The 21,227-nt window shown below is 32.2% G+C and overlaps 1 protein-coding gene across 3 annotated transcripts in view; it reads right to left on the bottom strand.

The window, feature by feature from the left end:
- LOC118191166 (uncharacterized) overlaps positions 1–18,037 on the bottom strand; it is a 35,864-nt gene extending 17,827 nt beyond the window's left edge. The window contains exons 1-6 of one of the 3 annotated variants that reach the window (XM_035361970.2): positions 17,522–18,037; positions 11,709–11,860; positions 6,325–6,387; positions 4,352–4,525; positions 4,214–4,252; positions 1,726–1,818 (exon numbers count right to left, since the gene is read on the bottom strand). In XM_035361970.2, coding sequence (XP_035217861.1) covers positions 1,726–1,818; positions 4,214–4,252; positions 4,352–4,525; positions 6,325–6,387; positions 11,709–11,860; positions 17,522–17,745 — 745 coding nt within the window. In that variant the 5' untranslated portion in view covers positions 17,746–18,037. The remainder of the gene's footprint in view (positions 1–1,725; positions 1,819–4,213; positions 4,253–4,351; positions 4,526–6,324; positions 6,388–11,708; positions 11,861–17,521) is intronic. The other 2 variants (XM_085813056.1, XM_035361971.2) reach the window with 2 other exon arrangements.
- Between the last annotated feature and the right edge of the window lie 3,190 nt (positions 18,038–21,227).

Here is a 21,227-nt window from a genome sequence, read left to right as displayed (position 1 = left end):
TGGCTCACATAAGTGATGGGACACCATTAGATACTACTACGTACAACAATAAAAATATTTTTTTGGGTTTTTATTTTTACTCAAAAGCAATTGGCAATAATTTATAAAATCGTCTGCAGTCTTTCTCTCCAGTTTGTTTTAGAATTTTTGTGTTTTTTAGCTCTGTGCAGCCATGAATGCTAAACGAAAAGAAACTTTGCCTGAAATTCGAAAATTAGTTATTAATTTGCATATTGAACGTGGAAAATCTATTAGAGAAACTGCTGAAACAGTTAACATCAGTCATTCAACAGTTTTTAATATCATTAAACGATATAAAAAGAATCATATGATTCAGGATAAAAGAAGACCTGGCCGACCATCAAAGCTATCCAATGGAATAAAGCGAATTATTGTTCAAAATATTAAAAAAAATCCAAGAATGAGTGCTCCTAAAGTTGCTGCTGATTTACAAGCATTATACGGAGTAATTGTTAATCCTGAGACTATTAGAAGAGTAATTCGATCTGCTGGATATCACGGTAGAGCAGCCAAGAAAAAATTCTTCATAAGTGAAAAGAATAGAAAACTCAGACTGGCTTTCGCAAAATCCAACATAAATAAGAACTTTGATTACTAGAATGAAGTTATATTTGCTGATGAGAGTAAATTTAATATATTTGGTTCTGACGGTAGAATCTTGGTGTAGAGAAAACCCAGGAAAGAATTTTGCAAACAGAACTTGGTGCCAACAATAAAACATGGTGGAGGAGGAGTTATGGTATGGGGGTGTATGTCGTCCGCTGGAGTTGGTAATCTTGTTTTTATTGACAGTATAATGGATCAGTACAAGTATATTGACATTTTAAATCAAAATTTGAAATCTTCAGCACGAAAATTTATCCTTCATAACGATTTTAAATTCTACCAGGACAATGATCCCAAGCACACTGCTTTGAGACTCTGCCTGCTGTATAACTGTCCTGAAATAATAAAAACACCACCACAATCTCCAGACTTTAATCCCATAGAGAATATTTGGCAAGAATTGGAATCAAGAATTTGCAAACACACCATTTCTTCAAAACAACAATCAAAATCATTGCTTCAAGAAGAATGGGGTAAAATCACTCCAGAAATCACAAAAAAATTAGTCGAATCCATACCAAGAAGATTAAATCACGTTTTAAAAGTAAAAGGAAATCCAACAAAATATTAAAACATTTTAAGAAGTAAAATTTTTGGATAAATATTTGATGGAAAAGTAAGTGTCCCATCACTTATGTGAGCCATTTTTTGCTCCGTTCTAAACAATTGTATTTTTTATTAAATTACTATTTTAATATTTTGAGAAAATGTATGTTATGTAATAATTGTTACTAAATTTAAGTATGAAACACACCCACAAAATATTTTTACTTGTTTCTTTAATTTATTTTACTTCAGTTTCCTTTCATAAAGCATAAGTGTCCCATCACTTTTGTGAGACACTGTACATTACACGGAATCTCTGTGCCTGCCACATTAAATGAAACTAAAATGCATTAAATAATTTTATAAAACTAAGTGAAGGGGAATCATAAGTGATTAGTCACAAAATAAAATGAGTAGTCCAGAATTATGTTGAAATATTACATACATTATATTTGTTTATAATATATATCTATACACAGATATTAGTTATTTGTTTTACATTATACAAATGAAAATATTTATTATTAATGAAAAATTTCATAAAAACTTCACCTTCAACAGAAGATGGTTTTGTAAGTCCTACATTTTGAACAGATATACTGGAAGTCATCTTACTATCTTGATGCAAATGCTTTCCTGAGATGTCTATAAAAAGATTTCATCAGTAAACAGCATAGTTTCTAAATTTAATAATACTTAAACAATTGCATATATCTATAGCAGATATTTATTTTAAAATCTACTCTATATCATAAACTCAATATTTTCAACTTAGTGTCAGATACATTTTACATATGCAAAGTGTAAATATGCAAACCTACATAAAGGTACTACTTATAACTAAAACCCATTTTTTTTCACATACAGCAGAATTATGATAATACACACAACTTGTGGCTGGAGCTTATACGAAGTAATAAGTTTTGCAGATTATAAGTTCTTTCCCAGTTTTGTTTACATGTTTCCCTTTATAATTTTTACATTAAATCTGGATTATATATAACCATGAATAATCTTTTAAAATACATTCATACTTCAAGAGCTATTTAATCAAGATTCACTGAACATAAAACTATTAAATTTTTTTCAACATGCAAATAAAATAATGTCAGTACAGAACATACATTATTATTACTATAATTTCCATTTTTTAAACAATAAGTTGATGCTAGGATTATTTCCAGATTCATGTTTAAGACTCATATACATTTTGTGGCTATCATGTTTCTGCATTTGCTTTTAAATCTAGCATCAGAAGAGTTTTCTTGTTCCAAGGCCTTTTGTGACAAAACTCACAAGGTAAGACTCATGATGATGACAAAGTGTGCCTCGTTAATTTTTATTATGCCACTTAGCCGAGCACCACAGTCTTTCAACATTTTGTGTATGAACAGCAGTTTCTGGATTAACAAAACAAAATTTACGGTTAACTGTAAAATGTCTCCTACTTGCTGTTACCATTCCTTTGTTTTATATGTTTGCCAACAGTCTGAAAAAACTGTTAATCCCTCTTGTACATGGTCATGGTTTTTGTAATGAGTGAGGCTGCCTCTCTGCATGGAGCCTGACCAAGAGAGAACCGACCAGTTTCTCAGTGTAACTGAAGAACCAAGTTGCCTTTGTTTTTTCCCTGTAAAAACCCAATATTGTTTATGTCAACAATTTTTCAAGATCTAGCTGGTTGTCAGATTGATACAGAGAATATATCTCTCTCATAAACTGTTCCAATCCCAGTCAATAATTGTAGTTTTGTAAAGCTAAGTTGCTTCTCTCACCTTTGTCTAATAAACGTCATTTCCTCTGACCAACAGTAAATAAATCACTGTGCTGTTACAAAAAGTATTCTAAAACCATTGAACCAATTGTCAAGATGTATGCCTTTCCTTCATGTATAACTTTTCAAGTTGTGTCTCTAAATGCTTTCATCGATATGCTGCTTTTTCGCTTGCTGCTTTTATCGATATGCTGCAGTTAAATGAGAGGTAAAATGCATCTTCATCACTTCTCAATAAATCAAACATTTTAAGAACATTTTTTTAAAGAAAATACTTTAACACATGGAATAACCAGAGCTCTTTTCATGATGACAGAATCATATCTGATTGTGACTTGTTAACATATGATAATGTGTGGTTTATACATAAGTTACACATAAGGATACTATAAATTATTGTTGTAGATTGCCAGCCATTTGAAGATTGCTGATGTATTGATAATCTTGGCACCATTTACAGAATGGAGGCTGCAGTAATAAGGAAGTACCCAAGGGAGAAACATTAGGAGAGTTAAAATAGTGATTTTTTTAGTACAGAAACCTTTTCATAAATAGAATTTTATTTTTAATTTCAAAGTAATTTTATGCTCTTAATTCTTTTATGATGGTTATATTAGCCATTAGTATGCCACTAATGAATTTAATGAAATTATAATCTTGAGATACTGATCAGTATATTTAATTATATATAATTGCTATTTGCAACAGTCAAATCCTATTCACAACTGAGGTAAACATGTTCACTGTATGGATAGTACATATATCTATTGAGGCATGCTTAACCTTCTGACAGGCAAAGCCATATAAATATGGCCTAAAATATATTTTATGATGTCCTTAGAGAATATATATATATATGTCATATTTTTTAAGCACAGTCATACTGGCTAGAACTCTCAACAGCTTTCGATGCCCATCATGGCTGTGGTTAAGGCATACAGATGAAGATGATAAAACATGAACTTGAAGAATTTCCAGTCTCTATTTTCACACATAATCCAATTAATTGTTATTCATTGTTAATATAAAATTCATTGTTAATATAATTGTTATTATAAAACTGTTATTCATTTTACACAGTAGCTTTAATAAAATTGAGAATAAAATAAATCAGTCATTTCTTGTTAACATTATAAATTCTACCATAACCTTTATACTATCATAAAACAGCCATTAATATATCATCAAATATATCTACATATTTCTTTTCCCAAACTAAAGTTAAAAAATAGCAGTTTTGTTCTGAATAGTAAAATTGATATATACCAGCTTGACTTTGAAATCTAGATGTGCTTTGCTTCAGCCCTGTTAAAAAAAGAATTCAAATTTCAGAATAAAAATAAGAATATAAGCAAAATTAAATTGCATATTTCAGAACATTTATGTTTCTATTATTATACATACGTTCTTCTTGCAGCCGAGCAATTTCATGCACATCCATAACATCTAAGACATTTTCTGAGTTTTTATTTGGCTCTTGTTCAAGTTTTATACTACTAACTATCTGCTTCTGATTCAGATGGTTATCTTTGGCTTTTGTAGTGACTTCAACCGCAGGAATTACAGCAATTGTTTTATCTGTTCGCAAAGATATAAATATAAATCTAGGATATTAATAACACAATAACTGTAAAATTTATGTCTGTAAACTTATTTTAAATTAACTGCAAAATTTATAAACTTATGTTACATATGCATGCATGACATTTATTAATGCTTTCATGCAATGGGTCTTTCATAACAGAGATAATGTGATAAAAGTAGAAATATAAGTTAAAATTTTAACTTTAATGTTTTAACAACCCTCAAAGTGACCCTTTCAATTTAATTATTTTCCATTTCTATTCCAAAAATAGTAAAATATTGTTACGTTTTTCTTCCTTCAAGTTCGTACGGGGTTCGTGTGGATTTGGAGTGAATAACTACGACACTTGATGAAGTATTGAAACATACTTTATTAGCCAGTATTGTCAGGACAGCTCCAAAACACGTTTTACAGTCGTCAATGAACTACTATAAACACGCTGACACGATAAGAGCCTTCAGGTTATCAGGCAATCATGGTGGAGACAGCTTCACTGCAAAGCACCAGAGTAAAGCTTGCGACACTGCTCGGTCGTTCTCGGAACTCCATATACTCTCGATACTCTCCACGCTACAACTCAAGATGCACTCGACGACACACAGAGCACGGCTCCCGACTCTTCGGTTCAGTCATTCCCGGAGCTCAACATGCTCTTTCGACGATGCACTAACCGTGATACACTGAGACTCCTTCGGTGCACTTGATGACCCACTCGGCACTCGTTGCCCGGCTGTCAACTCGATCGACTCCGCAGGGATTGATTCGCTAGATGAGACACTAACTCGATACTGACTCTTTCTCACTCTATGTGAGGCACACACACTGACTGCAGACCAGCACGGTTTATATAGTTTTCGGCTTGTGTTCGAGAACATTTTGGGCTAAACCGATAAGAATTCGTTCCAGAAGGTTCTCCATCCGTCCATGGGATATAGCCAAATGTGGCAACCTTGCCTTATCTTGCCATTTTATGGCAACCCTAAAGCTGCTTTGTAGGGAAGCCGTCTTACCGCGCATTGACATTGCGTAACAATATTTACAATAAGTCATTCTGAAATGTCTCATTTCAAAACGAGTTCATCATGTGATTCTCATATGATACAAATGAGACACACATTTAGATAATGGCAAACGGAATGAAAGAAAATCTTTTATCAAGTTTAATCAAAATATTTAATTAACCAATACCAGATACAATGTCTTTCGACTGAGTATTAAAGTAACTTCACCATTCTTAACTTAACATCAGAAACATAAACAAAACATAAACTTGATTTTCTAAAGCTAGCTTTCACTCTAAGAACATGTCTTCTGCAGCTTCTTTTCTGTGAAAGGCATGCTTAAAACTATTAAACTCCAGAAATGCTCACTGTTCAAGAAATAAATTACCATTACCTAAGTCAGAACCACTCCAAATTCTATTAATTACACATATAGCTAGGACCCGGATGTTCACTTCTTTCTGTTCACTTGTATGCAAATAGTTTGATAATACTTGTATTAGAATACTTATAACAAATAAAGTATTTAAAAAAATTAACATTAGAAAAATTATTGCACATATAAAAGAACCTTTTACTATACATGTATATTTTTCACACTTTTTTATCTAAAAATTCCTAAAGATAAATTTTACATAATTTTGTAAGAAGACATACATGGTGAAAATCTGTGCATACTTGATTGTGAAAGTATTAATTTCTGGATTGTTTTACAATACAACAAAAAATATTTTGTTTTCAACATTATTTTACAGTTGCTATAAATATAATACACTGATTAAAAATCATACCATTTATCTGATTATGTGATGCAGTTGTTTTGTCTTTGGTTAACCTTTTTTCTACATCAGCATCTAAAACAATAATTCTGTTAGTTAATAAAGATAACAATAAATCTAACAATAAAGCAAAAATATTAAAATTTAACAAAAAAATTTAAAAGGGGGGAAATTAGGAAGTACATACTCGATTAAAAAAATTATACATATACATAAACATATAATTATATAGAAAAATAATTAACTAAGCTTGGAACTGAGATCACAGCCCATTTTGAATAACTGATATATGGATAATGACACTTTTTTTTAAATAATGCACATGTTAAATACAAAACATGAATACCTTATACTTAAAAGGGAGAAAGACACATTACCCACAACAGGACAGGACAAGAAGTAGGAGGGAGACCACAACTTACCAATGGCTTCACAAGTATAGTCAACATCACATTAATTATACAGCTCAACAGATACCTTAGGACAGGGATGGGTAAACTTTTTCGGTCGCGGGCCACAAATCAATAAAAAAAAGTTTGGCGGTCCAACATAAATTTTTCTAAAATTTTAAAAACAATATACAAGTATTACAATTTAAATATGTTAATGAGATGAATGAAATTGCGATTTAATTTTTAAAAGTTCCTTATATTGAGCTTCGAAGTGAGATGTACTGATTCTAAGGAACGAGGCTAAATGCTCATCAGTCTGTCTACTTCTGAAATAATTCTTTTCCAAGGTTTATACTTGAAACACTTGTCCACATATATAAGATGAAGCAAACATAACACTGATTTTCTGGGCGTGAGATATTAAATTTGGGAAACTTACGTTCGATAATGATTTGTAAAACTCTAACTTTGGCATATTTAGAAACAACTGCTTGAGATGATTGTTAGATTGCAATTCAATTAATTCAAGCTGCAAATCTGAACACACTGCTTCACAATTTATGTTGAAAGGTATGGTAAAAATATCCACTTCTGTTTGAATGGCACTGAAATCTTGCGATCTGGATACTGTTAATCTTCTTATAAATATTTTGTCAGCCAAATAATTTTTTACAAAGACTTTCTGCATTTTGTTTGCTTTCATATTCTTCATAACTGGAATTCTTATGTTTAGGTGTGAAATGACGGGAAATGTTATATTTCTTGAAGACTGCTTCAGCTTCATTGCACATGAGACACACTGGTTTATCTTTTACAACTGTAAAAAATATTTCCAGGTCCATTCATCATTAAAAGCACTGCACTCTGAATCAACTTTACGTTTATTAGTAGCCATTTCGGGGCTTAAATATTTTACGAATAACACAAACAAGCACTAGCTACGCTATACTTTTAATAATTTCACCACTATTCACAATGATGCTATATGTCCGCAATCTTTCCATACGCAATGAATAATATTAGACCTCGCGCCAAAAGAAAAGGACGCTGGCGGGAGCTTAAAATGCGCAGTCTGCCACATGTGAAATCTAATTCACCTACACTAGATTCCCACATGTCTGCTCCCCGAGAAAGCGATAACGCTTGTTGGCGCCAATCTACAGCTATAACTAAGAAAGAACTTCCCGCTTTTAACACTTTTCCGATTGAAAGCCATCTGTGCTTGCTATTTCCATCAATTTATGTTTTGTAGAACAAAAATATAGAAAATAAAAAGATCATCAGTCTTTTGGGAAAGAAGAAAAAAATAATATTTAAAAGAAGTAGAAACGGAGATGAATATATAATATATAAATATGTATTTCTTTTAATTTGCCTCGGACCGGCAAATTAAAATTCTATTGGCGGGCCGGATAGAATCTTCAGGCGGGCCGGGTTTTGCCCGCGGGCCGTAGTTTGCCCATCCCTGCCTTAGGAGATGGATTAAAGGATTAGGAGACCTTAGGGAAAAAACACCTTAGGAGATGGCTCTGAGGATCTTCCATCTCAATTTCCTTACAACTAAACCTCTCAAAAAGACTTCTAGATCATCAGTATTTTAAGTGTATCCACAGCACACAGGCACTATAGAGATATGCTGCAGACTTGCAAACATCCAAGCTTTCTGTGAGATATAAACTCAGGCCTAACACTCCAACAGTTAGCACCAATCAGTCTATAAGAAATAGCACTTCTCCTTTAGCTGGACACAAATGTTGCTAAAAACTGAATTTTATCTATTTTGGTGATGATGCACCACACCACTCTAAGTTGAAAAATTTAAACACATACGTATCCACATTAAATGAATAATACGTATCACTTAAAATGAAATAAATCATCTCTTTCTCTTCTCCCACAAATTTAGCCTAGTAAGACTCCATGTCAAAACATACTGTTCCACAATACTTCCTCTTGTGAAATTTTGATTTTGAGAAATGACTGTAATATCAGTGACAGCAATTGAAATAATATTTAATACTTTATTAATTGTGCCTAGCTAAAAGAAAAATATCCCCAAAATAATATGACAGATATCACAAAGTTTTTTTTTAAATTAAATGAATGATTTGCTGCATGCTACATGGGAAGAAAATTCCATGCAGAATGATGAAACTAACACAATACTTATTATGCTACTATTACAACTGTTATTATGTTATGTTATTAAGTACTTATTATATTTAAGCAATGAATTACAAAACAATTTCCATCAATGATTACATCCTATATATTTGCTGGACATTGCAGGCCAGTTTACATGCCATAAATCTAAATGAATCCAAGAGCTTCTTAAAAAGTACACACTATATATATATATATATATATCACAGATTTATATTATTTACACTAATGTAAAAATATGAAAAGCAAATAAGTTAAATTAGAAGCAAGCCTTATACAGTACAAAATCTGTAATCTGGGCTTGTAGGGACTTCGGGTATTCCAGATTAGGGTTTTTTCCGGATTATAGATCATCAATTTAAATCTGGTAAGATGGCATGCAGAAATTACACAATTAAAAATATGAAACCATAATTTATGATATAAAGAGCAATTATGAACTAAAGGGTATCAAAATTTACAAAAAGAAAATTAATATTTATTTGTTTACTTTATTAAACATTTCTTTCAATGTAAGTTGTTTAAGTTGCTTCGTTTTTTGTGCTAATACTTTCTCTTTAATTCTATAAACAGACATAATTTCTTGTTCAGTTATAAAATTCTACTGTTCGAAGTCCTGTAATTGCTGTGTCGAGAATACCAACTAACTTGTGAACCGAAATTTTTTCGTTTTCAATAACCTCTCTGTCACTTTCTTCACTATCGGAAGCGCACATTAAATGCGCATGCGTGAAACTTATTAAAAAAAAAGTTTGTGGCTTTGAAGTCCGGATTATAGATCATTCCGGATAATGGACGTCCGCATTACGGACTTTTGTACTGTATTAGGTTACAAAGAATATATAATTAAGGTATATTGGAATGCTACTGCTCAACAAAAAAATTTATTATCCATTGATTATATGGGTACATAATTGTTGAACATTATGGGATACTTTGCATAGTCTATTAATCTATTATTTATTTATTTTTCACAGTTTATGTGACAACCAGAGATGTAACCAAAAAGTATTCATATGGTAATGCAATGCATGTAGCAGATGTCTATTTTGGCCAGCGTATGTATACATGGACAGAACAACAGTGCAAAAAATAAGAGTGCCTCGAAAAAAATAAGTGCTTTATTACAGATGTTTATTTGCTTTTTGAATTTTATTGATTGTTTACTCTTGTATGGAATTCTTAATGCATTACCATTTTGAAAACAACTATTGCTTTTCATACATAAGCTTGATGAAAATTTAGTCAGCAATGAGTTTGTAACTTTTCAGTGGGAATATGAATAGTCAGGAAGTACCACCAAGTATTTCATAGCCACCTCTCTAAAATAACCACCTCTAAATTATTAGTCGTGCGGATTTCACAACTCTAATAAACAAGAAAAAAGAAATATTCTGTTAAAGATATCTTTAACTGATCTAACTTAATATTTTTATGAAGACTGAGGATATTTAAAAGATTTACAACATAAGAAAAGAAAAAAATTATAAAAAATATTAATCTTTAAAAATATAGACTCTGTAAAACAGGATAATTTATATGTCACACTTATGAAGAATTTTCTCCCTTTTTTTCTGCAAGTGTAACTGCAAGCATGTCCGACACATTATTTGGCAGATCTGGAGTTTGAATCCCTGTGAGGGCAATTGCATATTTCTTCAGTTTCATGATATAAAAAAAAAATTCTAAAAACTCTACGAATGGCACCTGATATAAAAGGTGATATATGATAATTCATCACCACTACGAGTTGGTGAATTAATCATTTAATCCCCAGTCACCTTTGAAAGGGGGAGTATAAAGGTATTTTCTTCCTTCTTTCTGCATGCCTTCATAGAGTAACTGGAAGCATGCTTGATGCATATTCAGGAGGTCCGGAATTTGAATCCTGGCAGGGGCAATTACATATTTCTTCAGCTTCCTAATGTCAAAAAACATCTAAAAGATTACACGTAAAACTTATAATTCACTATAACTAAGGATTGGGGGGGGGAATCTTTTTATAGTATCGACAGTAAATGAACAACTTTTATTTATAAGACATATCATAGCAGAAATATCAGATTCTAACATAGCGCTGATAAAACTATTCCAGATGAATTATTTACTAATAAAGCAATGAATATAACTATTACATCAAAATTTCAAATATCATTACTCAAAGACTATTTTAAAAGCATTCTGCCGCAATTCATCTATTTTATAGGAATGTCCTAAAGAAAGATTTATAAAAATCAATTGAAGCTTCATGAAAATTATAAAATTTTTTATGTAAACTAGCATTTAGGCTGTGCTGCAATTCTGAAGTTAATTTCACAATTAAAATATATGAAGTAATAACACTTAATTCTTAACACAATATTTACAGTAGAACTTCAATAAATTGAAAATTTTTATATGTCCAATTCAATACCAAAATATTAAAACAGAATTTAATACTTCTTCAATAAACAGGAATTTTTTACTACTCGAAATACTTTTCTGATTCCTTCAGTTTTGATCATACATAAAATCTTAATTAATTCTGTAAATGGTTGGCTATTTTTATATATTTATTCAATATGGTAGTTGTTTAGATTGCAATGATTTTTCCAAAGGTGTTTTAAAATTTTGTTTAATAGCTTTCACAGAAAAATTTCGTTAGGTTAACATAACTTCATTATAGAAATTATATTAAATTTAAATGTGACATACCAAAATTCAGTAAGATATTTCCAAATTTATGATAGTGTCTAATCAAAATTCTAGCTTCTCAATAATTATTCAAAATCATAAAAATGAAAAATAACAATAATAAAAAAAGACTGGTGTTTTAAGATGTAATAAACAATTACCACTTACTAAGCATTTTTAATTGATTAAGTTTGCTGACAAGAGCATTTTTTGTCACATACAGCTCCACGTTATCCATTTCTTCAACATCTTTATGAAGCCACTTGTATGTGCTAAGTGCTTTCTCATCAGAAGTGAGTTTCTTTGGTGATTTATACAACCTAAATAAATATAATATATTAAAATTAATTTGATAGGTAATAATTTTAGGTACCTCATAAAAGTACTGCTAAATATCTTCAGTGAATTGAGTACTTTATATGTTAAATTATCCAGAATTCAGCATTTCCTGAGCTAACACTGTATTAAGGTTAAAGCACAGTTATATGCCACTTCACATTAGATGCATTATACAGTACAAAGTCTGTAATCCGGACCTCAAAGCCACAAACTTTACGCATGCGTGTAATGTATGCTTTACGCATGCACCGATTGAAAGAAATGTTTAATAAAGTAAACAAATAAATATTAAGCTTTTTTTTGCAAAATTTGATACTCTTTAGATCATAATTGCTCTTTATTTCAAATTATGGTTTTATATTTTTAATTGCAGAATTTCTGCATGGCATCTTACCAGATTTAAATTGATGATCTATAACCAGAAAAACCACTAATCCGAAATCGCCGAAGTCCCGACGAGTCCTGATTGCGGACTTTGTACTGTACTAAAAATATGAATATGAAATGCAATTCGTATTAATTATTGAATTAGTCTGGTATGAAACTGTACTTAATTATAGTTGAATAAATATCTAGCTCTTGTTAGGGGTAGAAATAACTGCTTTATAATGGACTGGATGCATAGTTTGAAATGTTAGTCTGAACTGAGATCTTCAATTAGGATATAAATTTAAAATCAAATGCATTTCTTCAGAATGGATTATTAATAATCACCACTTCAAGTAATACTGTTTTTGGCCCAATATGAAATATAGCGGCAGTTTGGTATACATCATTAATCTGTTCCCGTTCCTTAAATGTAAATCAAATGAATTTTAACATAGTTTAATACTAAAATACAAATACAGTGATAGAAATACATCAAGTATATAAATGAAGCACTGCAAATACAGTCAAAAGTCGTTAATTCGGACTTCAAAGCTAAAATCTTTCTGCGCATGCGCCACATTGACGCAGGCTCATAGGCGTTTTACGCGTGCGCGCAAGACATTTACGACTGCGCATATGCGTCTGCGCAGAATACGTTTTTGCGTGCGCGTTTAATGTATAACGGACAGTATAAGCTAAAATTATCTATTTCAGTTAATGTTGATGATTGCGTTGTTCCTTAATCTTCGAATTGGATATTATTTTTTGCAGACTGTAAGAGCAATTTTATAAAAGTAAGCTTGAACTTTCGATTATGTCAAATAGAATTTCCGATGCTGGAGCTCCCAAAGGATCTAGAAAACGAAAGTATGATTCTATGTCCATCAAACAAAAAACGAATTGCTACAAAAAATGGATAAAGATATATCCTTTGTTTATCTAACTGTTCCGAAATCTGTTTATCAATTTCATGCTGCTCTGCGCGGGGGGGGGGAGGACAACGCGGCGCGCAATGAACTGGAAGTTGATCTGTGACCACTCGTTATCTTCCTGGCAGATGTTTTTATTTTATTCGGCTTATAATTCCTTACTAAATGTAGTATTTAATCTTGATGTACTCCGTCTTTTATATGATTTAAATCAAATTCCTCGTCATTATAAATATCACGAATACAAATCAAATAGTTTTCTGGTTGCAATTTTCTAATTTCGGCTATGCGTAACGTACGCATGCGCGCGCTGAAAGAAATGTTTAATAAAGTAAACAAATAAATAAAGCTTCTTTTTTTGTAAATTTTGATACCCTTTAGATCATAATTTCTCATTATTTTATAAATTACGGTTTCATATTTTTAATTTTTTAATTTCTGCATACCATCTTACCAGATTTAAACTGATGATCTATAATCCGGAAAAATCGATAATCCGGAATCGCCAAAGTCTCGACGAGTCCGCATTAAAGAGTTTTGACTGTATTTCTGTCATCTGTATTAAAAGTAATTTTTCAACATGCTCTAAATGTCTCTGATCTTTGTTTGATAATTGGTTTCATCCTCTTTATATTATCAGCCAATTTAATATCACATTGACCAATTTAATATACTTGATTGTATGCAATAATAACAATAACTGACTAATAACAATCTAATAATTTTCTTTATCACTTGACTCCTTTCATTAACTTTCCTAAAACTCATTGTTAATGAATTTACAAAAAAAAAAAAAAAAAAAAAAAATTACATAAAAAAATACAAAATCACATAAAAATTCAGAATTACAGTATAGGATGCTTTAGTAGCAACAAGCATACTTATGCCCGTAGGCAGTTGTTAGCATTATCTCAAAAGAGGTAAACGAATGTAGTGGACACAGTCTTGACTCATCCTCATCGACCACACGTATTTCAAACAGGACACATACCAAGTTGGGTGTATTTCAAAGTAGAAGTATACAGATATACCACATTACTAAATAAAGCATATATTCTTGAATAAAATACTATAGTCAGCTATGATTTCTGGTGCAATAAAACATCTATTACTCGGCATTTTTGATAAGTCACACTGAATATGAAAATAAAATTTGAAATTAATAGTATTAACTTTTAATAAGATGATTTTCCTCTTTCAGAACTCTCCCCCCCCCCTTGATTGTTTCATTTGGCTTATCAAAGTTCAACCTTAATTTCTACTCTATAAAAATTTGAGTTTTGTAATTTTACAGTACAAAGGGTTCTTTTGATGTTTCAAATAATATGATATGGCAATTTTCTGAAATTATTACATTAAAACAGTGGATTAGAATTTGATGCTCAATCCCTTTTGCAATCACTTGACGAAGATGGCATATTTTTTTAGTATATTAGTTTTACTCTTGGTATAGTAGCTGTATAATTTTACTAACACAAGTTGGAGCTATGGCCCTTTTGTTCATAATCAGGGCCAGTTTGGCTGCACCGGGGGGTGGGGAAGGATTTTAAGTCAGAAAGTAAAGGGGTAGCAGAATTCTCACAGAGTTTGCAATAAGTAGTGAACAATTTAACAATAACCCTGTTTGTAGGCATGTATTATAGCAAACAAGTCAAAAGCATACTTAGAATATGCAGCTAAATACAACATACGGTTTTATACTACGAGCAGTTTTGGTAGCCTTCTTGCACTGAGATGCATAAGCACAAATCCTAGTAAGCTCAGGAGTATATGAGTTAATCCTAGAATTTGAATAGCAAGCTTAAGAATGGAGCAAAATAGTTAATCAAAAATGGAAGATACATCAGTTCCATTTTGAAAGCATTAGAAAAAAACTGCATTGGAATTAAAGTTAAATTTTTGGAAATTAGAAAAGCTCCAGTTCATCAACTAAATTATGCAGTTAATTTTAGCAGAACCAAAATCAAAGCTTCCATTAAGTGACCAGCTAAAATTAGCTATTGGAGTTTTATTCACTATTCCTTTTTGAACAAAAGATCAACATTCTGCTTTTATATTCTTTTAGCATTTACTTAATACTAGTATGCATTAAATAATACTAAGAAGTATTACAAATTCTACAGAAATTAAAATCAGAGATAATGCTTTTAAGAACTGAATCAGGAATTTTATTGATAGATTGGGGGGGGGGCTGTGAAAATTGTAAATGAAAAAAAATAAAATAGGGTCAAAGCAAGAAGACTATTGTTAATTCTAACAGGATAAATGGCAATTAGTTAATTCTAACAGGTGGCAAAAGAGAAAAAATTTAAGGGGTATCAGAAAGCCCTATACCGACAATGTTAAATTGGCCATTTTTGATGTACCTTTTCTCAAAATCTGCTGTAGATACAAGCTTGAAATTTTTTCTGTACTTAAAGTATACCTATCTGATTATACTGAAATGAGCTTTTGAAGTATTTTGAATTTTAGAGTAAATTACAGAATATTTTGTTAGGCATAGTAAAATTTAGCACTTTTCTCACACAAAAAAAAATTAAAAAAATTTTTTTTTCTAAGTTTATTAGAAAAAGCTCATTTCAGTAAATATTAGGGAACATAATAAATAAGCCATAAAAAGTTTAGATACCTGTGAGCAGAAGTTCCTGAGAAAAGGTACATTGAGTATAAAAAAATCACGTTTGGAGAAAAACGCGTTTTTATGTAAAAATCATCATTGATCAAAGCAGTAGATGACAAATTAAAACTAGATTTTTTTACAGTTCTAATTTTCATAGAGATTAAGGAATGGTATTTTTAGAAAGATAAAAGTGTAGAGAATTTGAAAATGCAAAAATCCGAAATTACAACTGTTTGACGATTTCGGGGTTCCAACACCCCTTAAAAGCCTCTTACTATTACTAGAGATTTATCAGTATAAAAAGATTCCAAGGAATAAATCCTGAGGTCAAAATAAATATAAAAATAAAAAGAAGCCATTTTTTAAAGAGCAAAATGATACGATTCAGTGGGGGAAAAAAATAAACAGAAAAGGTGTTTTCTGTTATCAGAATCTGATTCAGAAATGTATGTATGTATACATGTATCTATACATGCAAGCGTATATACATTTCTGAATCCGATCCCAATAATAAAAAAGTACCAAAAACGTTTACAAAAAACAGGAATATTGAGATCAAATTTATTACAGTATGTCTAGGAAAAATGGAAGTTGCGAGATTTAATTTCAAAAGTTAATTGCATGATTCGATCTTCCGAAATTATACAAGGTAGAATATTTGCTAAATCTTCTTTATCACCATCCAAATACAGAAAAGTATCAACACACAATTCGGACTATGAAAAAAGTTTTTCGAATATTTTAATCTCACAATGGTATATACACTTCAGTAAATATGGAAAGACTTCTGATAATCATTCAATTTGACAACAGTTATTATTTTGGAAAACGATATGGATCTCTGACTCTGAGAAAACTTTTAGCAACAGAGTTTCGTTCTGAAAACTCAATAGCTTAATTAATGACTGACTAATTAAGCCAAACCTTCATTTTACAAATACAATAGGAAAATTCTTTACACAGTTACCATATGCTGTTTTATGCAAAGCTAACTTTAAATGTTAACCTTATGCATAGTTTTTACACATGAACATCAGGCCCACTAATGTTTCACTAGATAAAGACACAGAACAGTGATATCTGAAAATAGGTCAGACAGGTAATCTGATAGGTTGCCAGAATTTTTTCAGACATATAGTGCATGTCAGCCAATTCATTTAAAAATGCCCTTTACTAAGGTATTTCTCCCCTTAAGCCAATAGCTATTGTATATTTTGCCTAAATTAATAAAATACCAAATTTCTGTACTGATTATTACAATATGTAAGAATAAATGTTATATGGCAGGGTTGCTCAGCTTTTTCAGGAGCTGAGTTGCAGGGGGTGATATCACAGTTTACAAGTGCACAGATAATATAAAATAATTTCATTAAGGCAGTAGATCAATAGCTCAGGTTTGAAGGCTGGCCAGTAGTGAAGTTTAGTAATGTGGCATAAATCTGCTACTCAATATCGAATTTACTTTAATTTATATTTCTAATGTTTCACCTGAAACAGGATAACAGATTACATGGGACTTTATGAATTACACACTGTACAAAATATCATGCACAAAGGAAAAACTGAAAACGGAATTTTTCAGATAACGCTCTAAAATCCTGTGATGACATTTCCGCAATCTAGAGAAACAGATTATCGTTCTCTTCGTATTAGAAAATATGATTCAAAGCCATTGCAAATAAAACATGTGATCTATTCCTATCATAAATAATTACGATTATTACCACGATTCTTCATCAGAAAGCTCTATGTCGTCAACGTCTATAAGTTCGGTCTCAGTTGGAATCGAAAGTTCAGATTTATTGGTATGAAAAGACTCAATTGATGATTCACGATCACTGGGAGCATCAACAAACTCCGCTTTATCCTCTTGTGTTTGGTCTTCATTTGATGTTGCGGAAGACGATTGATTCTTCGATTCCATATTATCTGGCAAAGTAAATTGCATAGTCCAGCTTCTAATTCATCTTCGCGAGACGAAGAATTAAAGAGCAGAATATGACTAGATTTGCATCTTTCAGAAATCTTTTGTTCCGTCATTTGTGTATTTACTTCAAACTTTCCATCAAATTTGCTGGTATAATTATGCTTTTATATTACATGACATGAATGTAATCTACTGGTACCTTAATAATCGGCAGATTAAAAGAATATATGTATATATACAGTTATTTAGTTGTAAAACGCTAGTCTAATTATCGTACTAAGCGATTGGGAACCATCAATTAGTCTGTCTGAGTTGTTTCTTTCTGCTGGTTTCGGATTCAAGTTTCAAATAACGCTAAGTTAATAACGGTTAACTTTTGCCGGTATTTAATACGAAAAGTACTAAAATACTTTAGAAATTTTCCATAAAAAAGCTGGGTTACAGAAGGAAGTCAGATCCCGGATTTAAGAAAAAAAGAGTATTGTATGTATATAGACTTCGGCCTTGTAGGGGTTGAATTGCTAACAAAGACACAGATTACTTTGATTAATTTTCTGAGATTATTTTTAAATATTAAACTTTAATTTTTCATTTGTGCCTTTGTTAGTTCAGAAACAGTCTAATGTATTTCCTTCTTTCAACCCCCTGATACCAATGCAACAAAAGAAGTAAATTATTGTTTCTTTTTTGGTTTTAACAATTTTTGAACCTTTCATGCAATTTTACAATTTTACGCCGTACTTCTGGTATTTAATTTTTGTATATGGTTTGTTCCGAACTGAGTATGAGATAGATTTTAGGTATAGTAATTAAATTTATTTTGCATTATTACCACCATTTATTGTTGGAAGAAGCTCACACTGCTTTTTATTTTGCATTTATTCATTTATGTAGGTATATGTTGTAATAATTTTGCAGATGATGACACCAAATAATTCTAATGAGATACATTCCGATGACCTCGTTGATCACGTGACTTATGTATACCTTTTGGAGATCGGAGATCATCATTCGTTAAGTGGTGTTCGACCCGAGGGCCTTTACCACTACATGTTTATCAATCCCCTAAGGACCTGTAAAAGTTCGGTAAATTCCATAAACTGGAAAAGTCCTGTGCACTTGTAATAAAAGTGCAAAGTCTTCAGTAGTGAAGAAGTTGATCAGGGGTGGCGACTTATATCGGCCACAGATGAAGTCTTCGTTGGATAAGCTATAATAGCAACTAAATTTTGGCATATCTTTTACACATTATCGTATATTTGACACAGTATCGTACATTAGTAAGATGAAAAGGATGATAAAGATGAAACAAAATCTAGATTAAATAGTTGAAAACAATAAAATATATACAAGAACTAACATCTAACATTATGATGTATAGTTCTGGGCCGTTTATGCGGCTGTTCGATTAGATAGTCGTACTCCCCTATGTTTTTAATAACTTCGTGAGTGGAGGAATCACATTTTTCGCAGAATTTGAATGTAATCTTTAGTAATTCAGCATCTAATGGTAAAATCTTTAAAGAATTATGGATGACAGTGTTCCTAACGAACCACGGAGAGTTCGAGAGGAATCTGAGAGTTTTACTCTGAAAACTTTGAAGCCTTGCTCGGTATGAACGCGCAGTAGCTGCCCACGGCGGAGCGGCATATAGAATTATGGGTCGGATTGCCTGTGCAGATGACCTCAGAGATCACGTGGCTTATGTACAAGCTAATGCAAACAAGTAAGATCATTCTTCCTCTTCTTCTCTTGCGGAATGTATCTCATTATGACCGAGGCGTTTAGAGATATGTGACTGGCAAACAAATAGAATACTGTTACGAATTTGGTATTTATAAAGCTAATGTTAGTTCAATTAAATGGTTTTATTTCTCGCGCAGTGCAGCGCGTGACGAATATTAAAAGAAAGCTAAGCCGGAAAATTGAAAATACAAGAGCGCGTGCATTAAATAAATAAATATCTTTTTTTGATTTCGAGAAAGTACTGGAAAATTCTAGCGCGTGATTTTAAAACCTTATAAAAGGAGAAAAACATCTCAGTTTGTAGTAGTTGCTTACTTTGTTGTTGTTTAGAAAATTGCTCTTGTTGATTGTAGCGAATTCGCGGATTAGCGTTCTTTAGCTGTTTTGAATTACGTTCTATTGGACATTTGAGTAGTTAAAAGAAAACTACTGTGAGATATTGTAATACTGCATGATAATTTGAGAAAATTTAAGCATTTTTGTAGTGATAATAATAAATTTTGGTTCATTTTTCATCGGACTTGTGCATTCATTTCGTAACGAAATCGTACGCACGCAACAATTTTTGGTGTCAGGAGTGGGGTTTGAATGCCAATAGCAAGAGCCATGGAAGAGCAATTAAGGCAGTTAATATCAGCCTTTGCCTCATCTAAAGAAGAAATTAAAGAGGAAATGAAATTGGGCCAGGAATCCGTTAAGGAAGAAATGAAATTGGGCCAGGAATCCGTTAAAGAAGAAATGGAATTGGGCCAAGATTCCGTTAAAGGAGAGACGAGATCCATTAAAAAGGAAATGGAAGCCGTTCACGAAAAGTTGGAAGCTGGTCAAGTAACTTTTAAAGAAGACATAAAAGCTGTACAAGAAAAGATTGAAGCAGGCCAAGACGAAATGAAAAGAGAAATAATCTGCGTAACAGAAAGTAAATTTGATGCTAGGGAAGACAGAATAGGAGCTGTCGAAAATAAAGTCGGGCAAATTGAAGAAAAGGTTTCGTCTGTCAAAGATGAAATAGAAGATAGAGTGTCGGCTGTGGAGCAACGAGTCAAAGGAAGAGTTTCGGCCTTCCAACAACAAATTGAAGAAAGAGTTTCTGCCGTCCAAGGACATATTGAACAACAAATTGAAGACAGAATTTCTGCTGCCGTCGCCAAAGAAGTTGACACTTTAAAGAAATTCGTAGCGACGGCAGGAAGCACTTCACTTCGGATGGTTTAAAATTTCTACCCATGCCTGCTCGTCCCTCTCTGAAGCTATCGACATATGATGGGAAGACCTCCTGGCAGGTGTATAAAACACAACTTTCTATCGTGGCGGATGCGAATGGATGGGATTCCCAAGCTAAGGCCTGTCATCTCGCCGCTTCTTTAAGAGCCGACGCAGCGGATATCCTTCAGACTCTTCCCGAAAACAAATGGTTAGATTTCGAAGCTCTGTCCGGCGCCTTGGAGCTGCGCTTCGGGGAGAAATGTTTAAAAGACTACAGCAGGCTCCAATTAAAATCCCGTCAACAGAAGCTCACCGAAACACTTCAGGAGCTCGCCACGGATGTCGAAAGGCTGTCACACCACGCCTTTTCAGAGTGCCCGACAGAAACAAGGGAAATCCTGTCCCTGCAATATTTTATCGATGGCATCCGGGACCCTGAAATACAGAAAGCACTGCGAATGGCGGATGCTAAAGATCTGAAAAGCGCTTTAGTGTACGCCATGAAATTTGAGGCAGCCCAGCAAGCCACTCGTAGAGACCGCCACCCAAT

The sequence above is a fragment of the Stegodyphus dumicola genome, chromosome 3 (assembly GCF_044657685.1).
Source record: "Stegodyphus dumicola isolate Sdum_Otavi_A_Nest chromosome 3, ASM4465768v1".
Lineage (NCBI taxonomy): Eukaryota > Metazoa > Arthropoda > Arachnida > Araneae > Eresidae > Stegodyphus > Stegodyphus dumicola.
Note: the sequence above shows the minus strand (reverse complement) of the source record. Positions and strands in the feature narration are given on the sequence as shown.